Here is a 14,736-nt window from a genome sequence, read left to right as displayed (position 1 = left end):
TAATTACATAAATGTCATATCAAAGGTTCAAAAAGTTATAATTTTTTTTTGTAACCCATCTCTTAACAAAAAAATAAATAAAAAAAAAATAGTAACATTTCTTTTGTTGTTATACATTATTTTAGAAAAAAAAAAAAAAATTTATGAAACTTATCGTAGGTCAATATTTAAATTTATTGTATTTTTATTTTCTTAATTAATAAATGTTTTTCTATCTTGGAGATTTTCTTTTCTTTTCAGCATTTTAAAGTTTGATAAATATTCGGCATATTCAGTTTAGATAAGCTGCTGGAATATGCTGAACTCAACATCCACGGAAAAATAGGTTGTTCTCTGCATAAGGACCCAAAATCAAAAGCAACAAATCAATATATGCAAAATCAATACTTACTCCCTGGAAAAATGTAAAGAGAATAGTTTTATTATCAGTGATTTCATTTTTGATTTTACCAATGGCTTCGGCAGCAGCAAGGAGAACAACAATACTTGTCACTGGGTTATTTGCACTTCGATTTACATTTTCAAACAACGTCATATAGTCCATCTAAAAAAAAAAAAATGAAAAAAAAAAAAGTGAGACATGCCAGTCACTAAAAGGAAGGCTAAAAAAAAAACAAAACATCAGAAAACCATAATACATAGGTATTGAAAATTCAGATATGACTGATCACATATGGAGAAAAAAAAATGAGTTATAGTAAAAATTTTTTTTTTTACTTCTGGTTTCTGATGTTTATTTGGTTGGATAATTAGACTTCTTAACATGGCAAAGGGAGAGACTTTCACATAATCTGAGAGAAATATAATAATTAATCAAAAGGGACCATATCTTGCTTGTCACTGTCATCTCGTCTACAGAGCAGAAACTGGGACTTAAAAAGAGCAGATAATCTTGACTATAACTAAAAACTTTGAGATAAAGTAAAAATTATAGAAAGAGAAAAACAGTGGAGAATAGGACGTCTAAAAAAGTGCTATTTATGTTAGGTGACAGAGACCTCCTAAATTGACATAGGACAGTATAAAATTAAATACAATACAGAAATCAATTATAAATTGTAGAAAAAATAGATATGCTTGTATATATATATATATATATATATATATATATATATATATATATATATAACAGTTGGAAATAAGTCATACACCACCCACTATAACTATGCGATTCCTACAGCCAGATACCTAGAAAACGGAGTTATTATGTCTGACATAGTAATATTCAATACAAGGAAAGAAACAAACTTAGAAGTTAGTGACCCCAACGAGGTTTGATTAAAGAGAGCCGAGGTGGAAAAGATAACAAAATATCAAGGTCTTAAGTACGACATGAAAAGAAATTGGAATCCTAGGAAGATCTCTATCATTCCAGTAATTATCGGAGCAATCAAACTCATGAAAAAGAATTTCAAAAACTATCCGGCAAATATACCTAGTGAACCAAGTGCAAGAGAAATACAAACAACTGCACTTAAAGGGATGATTAAAATCTTAAAAAATATCTGTTGGAATGTAACAAATAATAGGTGAATGTTTGGCATCTGGTAGCTATTCCCAGATAGAACAAAATAAGAATATTTAAAAAAAAATAAATAAATAAATAAATAAGTACTAATCAATGATGCAAATAGCTAATCGGGGGGGGGGGACCCCAAATCAAGATGACCCCTACCCCCGTGTGTGGAGAAATGATAACACAAAACCATACTAAACAGCACTCATCTTAGATGGGTTGAACCATCTTCCTTCAAAGGAGGAAATGTCAAGAAGATATCAAATCCACAACAGTCCTCAGTCGCATGTATATCCTTATCAGGAGAGATGATGAGGTTAGGTTTTAGCAGTTCTTGCAGAGTGATGTTTACATCCTCCTGCATACAGCACCTGGTATTCCCAAATGGTCACTCATCTGGTACTGGCCAGACTTAACATTGCTTCAGTGATCTAATGAGAACTGGAGTGTCAACATGATTATACCATGAAAACACAAAACACATAAATTAAAAACAATTTGGATGATGTGCTAGTGATGAATGGTATAAACTTTTTTTTACCCCAAACAAGACATATTGTCACTTGAACGTAAGAGACTACTGTTTGGGACAAAGAAAAGGAACAATGAGAGGGAGTTAGAAAAGGAGCAAAAAGTGTAAAAAAGAATTAAAAAAAAAATTAAAAAGGAGTTAAAAAATACTTTTTTTATATCCTTTTTTACTCCTGGAGTAAAAAGAGTAAAATAAGGAGTAAAAAAGAAAAAGAAAATTAAGAGTAAGAAATGAGTTTAAAAAGAAGGAGTAAAAAAGGAAAACAAATTTATTTAAAGAAAGAAAAAGAGCAAAAATCTTGCTTACTCTGCAAGCAGCAATAATAACGGATTTTTTTTGTTGAACTTCATTTTTCATTTTAGGGTTGACAAATCCAAGCACATTTTTATCTCCCAGAGGATCACAGTACTGACTCATACTTGTTGACAGGCTGGTAAAATGGCTGGAACGACGGATGCAGGTGATGGAATCTTTGGCTGCATTCATTGCATCCTTCAACTCCGCAGCACACAGCGGATATTGATGGGCCAAGTGATCATCAGGGTTGTTGTATTTCTTGTAACACTGTAAAATAAAAATATTTGTTTCAAGTTGAACTGTTAAATATTAAGGTGGGTACGTTTGCTGGTGGATATATTAACTAGTACATATTGCGGAGACAATTATGATGTTTATGTCAGATTACAGGGCTACTCTGCGTTGTTTGAGGTAAAAAAATGTAATCTATTTCTATTAAAACTTCTTTCTCTCTACCTCTCTTTCTTTCATCAACTTCCTTTCTCTTCTCCAGCCAGTCCATTCCTCTCTAGCTGGACATACACAACTCTCCTTTAGGTACTTGTACAGTTTAATCAAGACATTAAAAAATGAAAATATCGAAAAAAGGTTATATTGTACGTATCCGTTTTGCACCGAAGATCTCCGAAAAAAAATTTCACTTAATTTGATCGAGTAGTTTTTTTTTTTTTTTACAGCGGAAAAACACGTTTTTATGAGAGCGCGTTGAAGGCAGACATCTTGTTTTTTTTTTTTTTTTTTTTTTTAATTTTTGTTTGGAGTTTATAAACACCACGGGGAGATAACTCCAGTTAAAGCGCCAACACTTCATCTTTAATAACTAGCTTTTTCTTCCTAAAAATCAAACCTTTTACTCGGTATCATAACAAATTGTTTCTTCGCTGTATAAAAAAAAACAACTTGATGAAATTAAGCGAAATTTTTTTTTTCGGAGAACTTCATTCCATAACAGATACGTACAATTTAAACTTTTTTTTCGATATTTTCATTTTTTAATGTCTTGATTAAACTGTACAAGTACTCTCCTTTATATAACAGATTCTTTGAATAATGAATCAGCATTTTCTTTTGTATTGTTTGGAATCTTTGAATTACTCTTCTCATCTTGAGTGTCATTTTCACAACATTTTGGTCAATGTAACCTCCGACCTTCTTCAAGGGTATCTTGTCGAACTCGGGCATATTTCTATTGAACTCAGGAATTTGGGCAGAATTTTGAACGGAACCATTTATTTACTTCTCGGGGGTAACATGCTCTCGTTCTGTTAGCCATGACACGATAGAGATTTTAAGTAATCTTCCATTGAACCTTCAACCTTCAGGAGAATATCAGTTTTACCATTGATTTTTCCAAGTACCCTAGCCACTGCGTCATGAGTTCTATTACAAATTTTGGGAGCTTTAAACCTATCATATTATTGTTATTATATATATATATTATATATACAGTAATAATAATTAGTAATAAAGTGATATTCACAACTAGAAATAAAATAGGTTTAAGGCTCCCAAAATTCTGCAAAGACTTGTGGCTCAGTGGTTAGATTACCTGGAAAAACCAATTGTGAAAGTGATACTCTCCTGAAGGCTGAAGGTTCAATTTTCAGTGAAATACATTTGCGAATTACTTAGGACATCTACCCCTTCACAGCTGATGGAAGGAGAGCATGTTACCCCCATGAAGTAAATAAAGGGTTCCATTTAAATTTCTGTCTAAATTCCTGAATTCTATAGAAGCATTCCTGAGTTCGTCGAGATACATCTGAAGAGGTCAGAGGTTACATCGACCAAAACATGAAAATGACTCAAGATGAGAAAAGTAGTCTGAGGATTCCAATACGAATAATCGATCCTCATCTCAAAAATTCAGAAACGTAGCACTTTTTCCTCTAATAACATTGAGAAAACTGACCCCTTTTATGAAACCTGGCAAAGAATGAATACTCTTGTTACAATTTTAGATGTTATTCATCCAGGGCAATGCTGATCAAGAACATACCAACTTCGTTGGTTTTGTAGTTTTTAACTTTTAGCTGGGCATACAAACACACTCACAGATAGCTGCCCTTTATATAATAGAAAACAGGAAACATGAAACCAAAGGTCATGAGAAAACAGATATGGACTACAGAAAGTTGTAGTCAAAGCATCGTGACCAGTTTTGGTGAAAGGTCCAATATAAAATACTTATTGACTATACTCTGGTAAAATGATAACATGATTAAGCAATGCACTTAAAACCTAATTAACTCTCTCTCTCTCTATTATTATTTGACTTTTTAGTCAAGAACCAATCATTTGCAGTTGTGTCAATGAAAAAAACACCTATTAACAATGCACAAGTGAAATAATATAATTAAGCAATGTGCTTAAAATATGGATAACCCTCTTTCTCTATCACTATTTTTCCTTTCAGACATTTGTGGTTGAATAATTCTTTTGTTCTTTAAGAAATGGTTTGTATAATTAATTGTACAATTCTTGTAAAAAATGCAAAAAAAAAAAAAGTATCAATGATAATAAATATAATTGTACTTAAATTAGTAATAGTAGCAATAAAAGCTGCTATTATTCATAGTAGCAATAAAAGTATTTATTTGTAGTAGTAATAGAAGTATTTATTGTTAATAGTAGTAGCAGTAATAAAGTTTTATTGTTAATAGTAGTAGTAGTAGCAGCAGTAATCTATATATATAAAAGGCAAAATGTGTGTGACCATTTCGTGAATGTCTTCAAAAGGCTTTTCTCGCACACGGTTCCGGGGTCGTTACGATCGCTTACAACTGTTTATATGGGTCCTAAATAATAATATGTACGATTTGGGAAAGCACGTCACATCTAGATTTATTTACGTCGACTTTTACAAAATTATTACTATTTTGGCTTCTCGCATGTTGATGAGGTTTTTCGTCTAAAAAGCGAAACTAATTCAAAGTTAACAAGTCCTCGGCATTGCGCCGGGAAATGTCCAGAAGCAATCAGCTTTGATCAATGTTGTACATCAGACAATTGCTATTCAATCTGGACAATTGGGAGCTGGTTTCCCTCTCCCCAACATCTGTTGGGAGAAAAAACAGTCAAATTTGGGTAAACATCTGCGTGACTTCTATTTGACCTTCTTAATTAGGTCAAATGGAAGCAGCAGAGTTAACTTTTATTGCGCACGCCTGTTTTTATAGTTCAATAAATAAATTCAAACCTGTGTATGTTGTATGTTGCGGTGGCCTAATGGGTAACATTGCCCTTTTTTTTTTTCACACATTAATTTCCAACTCAAAGATATGGGTTCGATTCTCATACTTACCAAAACAGTTTTTTTTTTTTTTATTATTAAATATATTATTAAATATTATTAATTTAAAAATTTTAGAAAACCAAATGTTATAGAAATATTTTATTGAATTATTATTTTTCTTCTGTGTAAAACACACTTTTCAAAGGAGACTGTTGCTTTTTTCTTAATTAAATGTTTTTTTTTTTGGTAGTGTTAACACCAAAGGGGTCAGCCCCTTGTGTAGAGAGAAAAATGATACATCTGGTGTTACTGACACTTGCTGTCAGTCTAAAATGATGTGTATGTTTGTTTCTCTATGAAGGGCTGACCCCTTGGGGCGAATACCATCAGAAAAAAAATAAGTCTTTGGAAAATGTGTCTTACATTGAAAGTCTCAGAAAAAAAAAAAAAGATTTCAATCATTTAACAAAACTTTATTTGGTTTTCTAAAATTTTAATTTGTACTTACTTTTTCTATAATGTACTGCACTTCAGTTGAGTTTGTAAGTAAAAAGATTGGGATGCTGTAGTCAACAAACATCTGCCCTTCGCCTGGAGGGTTCCATTCGACATTCTTACAGCTTTTGTAAACTGTGTCATTATAATAGAGCCCTTAAAAAAAAAAAAAAAAAAAAGTAAATATCAATAATATGCATGCGTTTCATCTGTTTAGTTGCATGTTATATGATTTCATAGATAACTTTTACCCACAATGCAATAGTAGTTAATGCAATTAAAACTTTTTCTGCAATTTTATCCTAATTTTCTTTAATGTAGAAACCTGTTTTTGCCGGATACATAAGTATATCAAAGAGTTTCCTTGGAACTGCGATTTTCACGCATGTCCCATACTGTAGAAATGTCAAATTATTTCTTTAGAAAAAGAAAAGACCTTGAAAACTTTTCATGTTAACTTGTGAAGAACATCCAAAATATCCGTATTATTTGGACTTGTGAGAAATTAATCTCACTCGTTTTAACTCCAAGACTGTGGCAAAATAAGACAAAGTACAACAACGGCCTACCTTAAAATTCAATACAAATTTTATCAGTTCTTCGATTGCAAAAAGGAATGCCCATTTTGCCTCCGAAAAAGAGCTGTTAACAACCTCAAAAGGTGATAGTCTTATCTTCAACAGTAACTGAATGCAGGTTCGTTTGCTTTCGAAGATCGTTATTACAGCCGTTTGAAAGGGTTGATATAATGCCTTCTGATAAAAAGACACAATTCTCATCTTGAGACGATATTATAGAAGTTCATAATTAATGTTCATTTGACGGAAAAGTCCTTAATGACAGGTCGAAAATTCAGACCTTAAAGTCTCTGGGAGACCCATATAATGATACCTGAGCCTAATTATTTAGGCTTAAAATAAAATCTCAAGGAGACAAAGGTTAGAGGCACCAAATGCCTCATGCGGTGAGTGAGTTCCATAGATCCTTCTTGTACGGTGGTCTTAGTTCACCTGAAAAAGAACGCATGCAAAAAAACCCGCTTAGGCGAATCGCCCCACAGCAAATACAGGTCGACCAATTTGATTGATTTAAAACAAAGACAATGGAAGGTATGATATAATTGTCAAATTTCTAACAGATTCTCCAAACTACCGTTCTCATCTTGAGTGCCATTTTCACCATGTTTCGACCGATGTAATCTCTGATCTTCTTCAGGTGTATCCAGGTGATACTAAGAGTACAATTGCAAATTACATAGGACTCCTACTGAGTCATAGCTGATAGAAAGAAAGAGTATTGTTCAAAATTCTGTGCAGACCCCCCCCCCCCGTTTAACAAGATACACCTAAAAAAGGTCAGAGGTTAAATCAACCGATAGCGCTCAAAATGAGAACAGTAATTCAAAGTTAATTTATTTTTATTTCGGACTATTAGTCTCATCTTTATTAGTTGTTGTTTTTGATCTTTTTATTGGTTCACAATGTTTCGGCCAAGTTGGCCAAAACGCTGTGAACCAATAAAAAGATCAAAAACAACAACTAATAAAGATGAGACTAATAGTCTGAAATAAAAATAAATTAATATATAATGCTCATCTCAAAAAAAAAAAAAAAAAAATGAATTCCAATTAAGGAATAATATATATATATAGTAATTCGAAGATTCCAAATAATACAAAGAACGTTATTGTATTGGATTTTCAAAGTCAGACCCAGGTAACATTTATGCTAATAAATCAAATTTTTCTTCTGACTGGCCAATTTCTATTTGCTATTGTTGTAGCATGTTATTAATTAATCCTCATCTAAAAAAAAAAAGAATGTAACACTCAAAAGATCATACAGAAATGGATTCAAATGAAAAAAATAAAATAAAATATAAAAAACTGTGAAAAACGTGTACGTACCATAACCATCATTGGGACAACTTTTGTCAGAAGAAAATCCTTCGGGTGGCAACTGGGCTGTACTATTGGCCTCGATTACCAAAATACCATTGACCCTTTTTGAATCGATCAGTTCTGTGATATTTTGCCTTGAAAATACATGAAAAATTCCTTATTAGACATGAATGTGAAGATTATTTGTATCTATCAGTAAAATTGGTTCTTGTTCAGAATTCCCCCTATATTATAAAAAGAAATAAAGAAAAATCTTTATGCATGTAGCCCTAACGAAATAAAAATATCACATTCCGAAAATTATGTAAATTGATTAAATAGTTTTATTTTTATAAAAAAAATCATTTTTAAGCAATTAATGAGAATTTGTAGGCATTACAACATAAATCTCGCAAGTTTGAATTATTGAGTTATCTCCCTTTGTAATTTTTTTTTTGGGGGGGGGAGGGGGATTGTTTCAAAACAGCAAACAAGACAACCGTTCTTCTGTTACTCATGAAATTTGATTTTCTTATTAAAATTAAATATACTTGATCAATTTATGCAAGTTTTGAAATATATTTTTGTTTTGTCAGGGATAGATAAATCATACAGATCCTTTGTATTTCGATTCTTTAATATAGGGTGAATTCTGGATAAGAAACAAAATTATATTTCTTGAATCAATGCTTTTAATACTTGATAAATTAATTGGTTAAGTTGTTATTTATTATTAATCAATTATTTATTAATATAAAAATGCAATAAAGCTAAATAAAATTTTTTTAAACAATTTAATTATGAATTAAATCCATCAGAATGCATTTCTGTTTCTTTGTAAACAAAGACGTTTTAATCTTTTGTTTATGTAAAAATAAAAAGCATAAATTATTTTGTGACCATTTGAAAGGAATTCGAAAGCATTTAAACTGTCAAGTAGAAAGTTTTATTATTAGAATTATTCAATACTTACACCTTATAATTTTAAACAGCATTAACTTAAACGAAATTATTAACACATTGACTGTAACATCGTTTTCTAGAAATATGTCAGTGGGGTCACCAAGATATTTTTGTAATTTGCATAATATTGAAGCTATATATGCTAAAAACACATTTAATTTTAGGTTTTAGCAATAGTATGCCGATCAAGTCACTACAATAAAAACAAGTAAAAACAGACTGACTCCTACATGTAGACATACAAAATCGGTTCTAACAAGAAAAGAGATTGAAACATCTTTAAGAATCCTATTGTGGCTGGGACTTAATCAAAAAGGCTCCATTTCATCATATTGGAGCAATAGTCCCCCCATTTCTTCTAAAATCAATCAAAATAAGTTTGAATTATTTCTAAACTGTTTCCATCTCTTCTACAAAAAAGAAATTGCAGAAAGGAAATAGCTTAGGAAAGATACAACTCTTATTAGATCTTCACATCAGAAATGGCAAGTCTGTATATATTCCACGAAGTGATGTTGTTGATGAAACCCTGGAGAGGAAGATTAAAATTCCATCAATTTATTCGGAAAAAAGGCTCATAAATATGGAGTAAAGTCCTTGAAACTGTTCACTGAAATGTTTTATCTGTCTATTTATTCAGGAAAGTCAAAATTGGGTCAAAGGGAAGTAGATTAACTAAGAAAATTTGTGTCTACAATAATTGCTGGCAGCATTGGTAATGAACAGAAGCTATGTTTTATTTATTTATTTGCAGATCGTTATCCTTTTTTTTTTTCCAAAAGAGCCACCATTTATCAAGATCTGCAGGCCACTCGAGGATAAGGGTTAATGGGTGTACAGTAGTCAATCAGACAATATCGTAATTGTTAGGAGTGGAAATTCTGTAAATTGGATTACTTAAGGGGACAGCTCATCTAGAACTTGTTCACATTGAACTTGAAGATAACCAAATTGTAGTCAGCTGAAAAGTAGGCAAACAGAAGAGAGTTTCACAGGTGTGCAGTTCTAAGAAATAAGTTTTGTTCATGGAATCTACGTTTAGGTTTAGACACAGATAAAAAGTGGGGGAAATTATTGATAGTAGCTTCAGCTTCATCATGCTTCGGCCAACTATTCCTCTGGCATCTTCAGTTGGTTAACTGCAACAAGATAGGAATGCAAAGTCTCTTGGAACCATAGAAACTCAACGTCTATCCACAGCCCCTGAAGGTGAGCATTATCTGAAGATAGCGGTTTCAATCCTACACAAAACAGGCCAGCGGATTAGTTGGTCAAAACATAGCGAGACAACAATTCTGGATAACTGAGGCTACAGATATTGCATTCTTATCTTATTGTGGATAACTACCTGAAAGGCCAGAGGAATAGTTAGCTGAAATGTGATGAACCAACTATGAAGATGAGGATAACAGTCTGCACATAAATAAATATACAAATTACTCATCTCAAAAGGATTCCAATAAAAAAAAAAATGATATATCATGAAAAGAAGCTGCCAACAAATATTGTTGATGCTGCGTCATTGCAAAATGTTAACATGGCAATCAACATGTTAATGAACAAATGTAACAATTAGATTTGGTTTTTATAATCTAACTCGCAGGGCTACCCAGCGTTGCCTGAGCCATATAAAAAAAGAAAAACAAAGTTGCGTTTGAATATACCTGCTATTCTTAGGATATGAATAACTTTTTGCTGACTATATATCACTTTTTATCCCAGGCAAATTTGATTAAATTATCTATATATTTATAAAAGTGAACGCGTGTGTGTCTGTGCGTGTACATTTCCCTACACAATAACTATCAATTTTAAGTCTGCAGACTCCAAATTTGATATACAGGGTACTGAGATTTGGGAAAAATATTTGTAATCCATTTTCAGCCAGAAATTTTACTGTTAAGGGGTCAAAGTTCAACGATTTGACCTTTGAGAACTCTACCAAATTCCTCCGCCAATTTTGGGTCTAAACACTTGAAATTTTAGATATAGGTTCCTTGGACATGGCTCTAACTTAATAACTTAATTTGAGCCCAAAACAATAAATGTTAAGGGGTCATAATAGAGGTCAAAGTTAAAAAAAAAAATTGACCTCTACGGTCTCTACCAAATTACTCAGACAATTTCTGGTCTAAACATTGGAAATTTTACATAAAGAGTATTCAGAAATAGGGCAAGCTTTTTAATCGGTTTGGGTCGAAAACTTTTAGTTACAATATATAAATGTATGTATGTATGTCTGCTTAAAACTTTTGACAGAGGCGACGGATTTTTACAAGATCAGTATCATTTTGAAGTCCGACCTTTCAGATGACAAATACGGAAAAATTTGCTAAAATCATTAATATCTTCACCTTCAACTGGGCACTTTTCTACAGGGGGGGGGGGTCGCTTTTTTCACCGATATTTTTTAAAGTCATCCTCTCCTTTCGATTGTCTAGCCTTAATTTAAACCTACGTCACTTCCGGTTTGTAACAGTAAAGACATCAGGTTTTTTCCCCCGTTCTTTTCCTCCTTTGCGGTACGGGTTCGAGCCTACCTATTTTTTTTGCTCAACATACACTTCCAAACACCTGGGCAACGCCAAGCTGAAATACTAGTCTTGAATAAAATTGTATAACAAAACATAGTAATGTTGCTCTTCTTGGACATTGCAGCCTCTTAACATACTTGATCTATCAAAGATATTGAGCACATTTTTTATTACTATATACGACTTACCAGACACAATATTATACTCTTGTGGCAGAATGATGTAACCCCTTTTGATGGAGCTGGGGGGGGCTTCTACATTAATAAACCTTATGCCTAACTTGGTCTGTACTTGTGAGGTACAGATGTGTTAAGCAGGTGTTTGTGATTTTGAAAATGTTCTGCTATGACTCGAGCCAAGAATGACAGTTTGTTTATAATATTGAACCAAGTCAAAACGATATAAGACCTTAGAATTTGAAAGGTCAAATCCGAAAGAACTCATGGATACAAAAACAAAACAATGTTTAAACGTTATTCATGAATGTCCCTATCTCTCTCTATATATATTTCTCTCTTTCACTCCCCTTCTCTCTTTCAATGAAGAAAGAGAGAATTAAATATAATTCTATGGTTTTAAACAGTTGAAGCTTGGGTTTTGAAGTCGGCAGATGCAACATAGCATGCATTTGGTTTCAACTGGTCTTGATAAATATATGCTCCTCATTGTTAAATCTTAAATTATTTTTTCATAAAAATGCATTTGTTCACTATTTTTGTATAAGCGTTAAATTCCAGCATGCCATTGATGCTGACGATGGAAAGATGCCTGTGACGATCCAATGAAGGCAAGAAGCAACTCATGCCAGCCGGTTGTAGCCGACGACCTCTCAACCCATTTTTGTTGATGTTTCCAACATGTGCCTGTCGTTAAGATATTGTTTATTCCCCCCAAGGAGCTGGTTGCGTTTCCAGGACGTTCCCCAAACAAGTAACTCTCCCCGGGAAGCGATAGTACCATATTCTCACGACCTCCAATAACACCATATACATATTGAGCATTCTTATTACTATATATGACTTACCAGAGTAAGAGTTTCTAAGAGTCTATACTCTTACAAACTCCAATTACACCACATACCTATCAAGCACTCTTATTACTAGATAAGAAAATCTTTCTCCCGCATTTAAACATACTTGCTATAGTCTAATTATTATTATAATAAATCTTGGGCAACACCAAGTATATATTTCGATATTTTTTATTAATGTCTTGATTAAATTGTACAAGTACCAAAAAAATGAATACAGATTAAAAGAATGAAAAATATAAGAATAAATTTTGTTTGTAGTAACACAAAAAAATAAAAAATAAAATAAATGAAAAAAAAAAAAATGAGTGCAGAATAAAAGGACAAAAAAATATAAAAATATGTTGCTGATTACTTATAGCTTAAATGCAATTAAAAAAAAAAAATGGTCATCAGCTAGGATTGAACCTAAAAACTTCTCTCTCCCTCTACATTTGGAGACGTTATATAGCAACTGTGTCAGGGGCATCATGATATATGGCAGGGAATGCAGGGTCCTCATCTAGTCCTCTTGCCCGTCTGTGGCAGAATAGCAGATCCATGATTAAATGGATCTGCCATTGTGAAATTTGACCAAATCCAATGCATGGGATCAGATAATTTGCTGAAAGCACTACATTCGAAGGTCGTACATCAAAGGTCGTAAATAACAAAGTTTTCTCTGATTCTCTCTCCTCTGATCTTGAGCGCGTGGTACAGTGGGAGAAGAGGTGGCTGGTTACTTTTAATGCATCTAAAACCAAACTCCTATCTTTACATCATCAACGCTCTGATCCCCATCTGGCATCAATTGAAATGAATGGCTCTCGTCTTGAGGAGGCTCCATGTTTTGACAAGCTTCTGGGTTTGACCTTTACTCCTGGTCTGAAATGGAACACATACATCAAGTCTGCTGCCAAGGTTGCTGGGAAAATTGTGGGATCGTTATACTGCTCCAGAAAATATCTCACTACTGATGCAATTCTCTATCTGTATAAAAGCCAAGTACGTCCAAGGATGGAGTACTGCTGCCACATCTGGGCAGGAGCTGCTAAAAACAGCCTATCCTGCCTTAACAGAGTACAGAATAGACTTCATGGCCTAGTGGAGGATGCCTTTTTCTCTTCCCTGCAACCTCTCTCCAACAGAAGAGACGTTGCAAGCCGGTCTTTGTTTTATCGTTATTTCCATGGCAAGTGCTCATCTGTGCTCCAATCTCTGGTCCCCCCTTGCCAATCTTTCACGAGAAACACCTGTCTGGCTGAAACTACTGTCAATAATTTTCCCCACTTTTTATCTGTGCCTAAATCAAAACGTAGATTCCAAAGCTTCTGTCTTAGAAGTGCATGCCCGTGGAACTCTCTTCCGTTTGCCTGTTTCCCACCTGACTACAACTTGGATGTCTTCAAGTCCAACATAAACAAATTCCTGATGAACCACCCCCTTAAGTAAGACACTTTATCAAATCTCCAATACTAACGATTACTACGATACTATCCCATTGATTACTGTACACGCAATAACCCTTATCCCCGAGTGGCTTATGGGTCTTGATAAGTGGTGACCACCATGTAAAAAATAAAAAAAAGCAGAAAGGCTGTCCTAAGGACCAATCAGTTATACGGTGATACTATATACTATTCCCCAAGTGTTAGGAATTAAAAAAAAAAAAAAATGTTCAAAGATATAGGAAGTTGTTCACCAGGGTGCACAAAGGAAATAAACTATGATTGTTAATCAAGGTGTGGCAGTGATTGGAAGAAAATGATCAAACAACAGAAGTCAATATATTTAGAGTTAGTTTACGGGTAGTTTTAGGAGTAGCAATGAGTTTTGCAACAGTTTACAGACTGTCTTGGGTTTGCGACAGTTGAGGACAGTTTTTCCAGTTGAACACAGATCATGGTTATGAACAGATAGAGGTGAGCTGATGTCAACTGACAAAGAAGCCTCAAGAGACTCTGTAGATGTGGATGTTGGTGGTTAGAGGGTCGTTTTCCGTGATGGTGTTGCATACGCATCCACAGCTCAACTAATAAATACGGAATGTGTCGAAGTTTATGTTTTTCTTTTGAATTGTTTTATTTTTTTATACTTATAAATCCATGTGCACACACTGTGAGAGAGGACAACATGGTTAGAAGAGAAGATACCAGCGAAAACAACATGGGGGGGAGGGGGTGCACCAATTGTTGTCAAGTAAGAGAGCATGTCGTTGCACAATACTGATAACACTAACAAATTTCAGGTTAAACAAACGTACATACCACAAAATA

The 14,736-nt window shown here is 33.4% G+C and overlaps 1 protein-coding gene across 2 annotated transcripts in view; it reads right to left on the bottom strand.

Moving 5' to 3' along the window:
• Nucleotides 1–14,736, bottom strand: part of LOC145278075 (nicastrin-like) — a 118,877-nt gene that overhangs the window by 73,499 nt on the left and 30,642 nt on the right. For both annotated transcript variants that reach the window (XM_080130328.1, XM_080130327.1), the window contains exons 4-7: nucleotides 7,982–8,109; nucleotides 6,089–6,231; nucleotides 2,355–2,612; nucleotides 392–544 (exon numbers count right to left, since the gene is read on the bottom strand). In XM_080130328.1, coding sequence (XP_079986454.1) covers nucleotides 392–544; nucleotides 2,355–2,612; nucleotides 6,089–6,231; nucleotides 7,982–8,109 — 682 coding nt within the window. The remainder of the gene's footprint in view (nucleotides 1–391; nucleotides 545–2,354; nucleotides 2,613–6,088; nucleotides 6,232–7,981; nucleotides 8,110–14,736) is intronic.

The sequence above is a fragment of the Euprymna scolopes genome, chromosome 6, assembly GCF_053919585.1.
Source record: "Euprymna scolopes isolate OS-2025 chromosome 6, ASM5391958v1, whole genome shotgun sequence".
NCBI classification, from domain to species: Eukaryota; Metazoa; Mollusca; class Cephalopoda; order Sepiida; family Sepiolidae; genus Euprymna; species Euprymna scolopes.
This window is presented reverse-complemented; position numbering and strand designations above follow the sequence as displayed.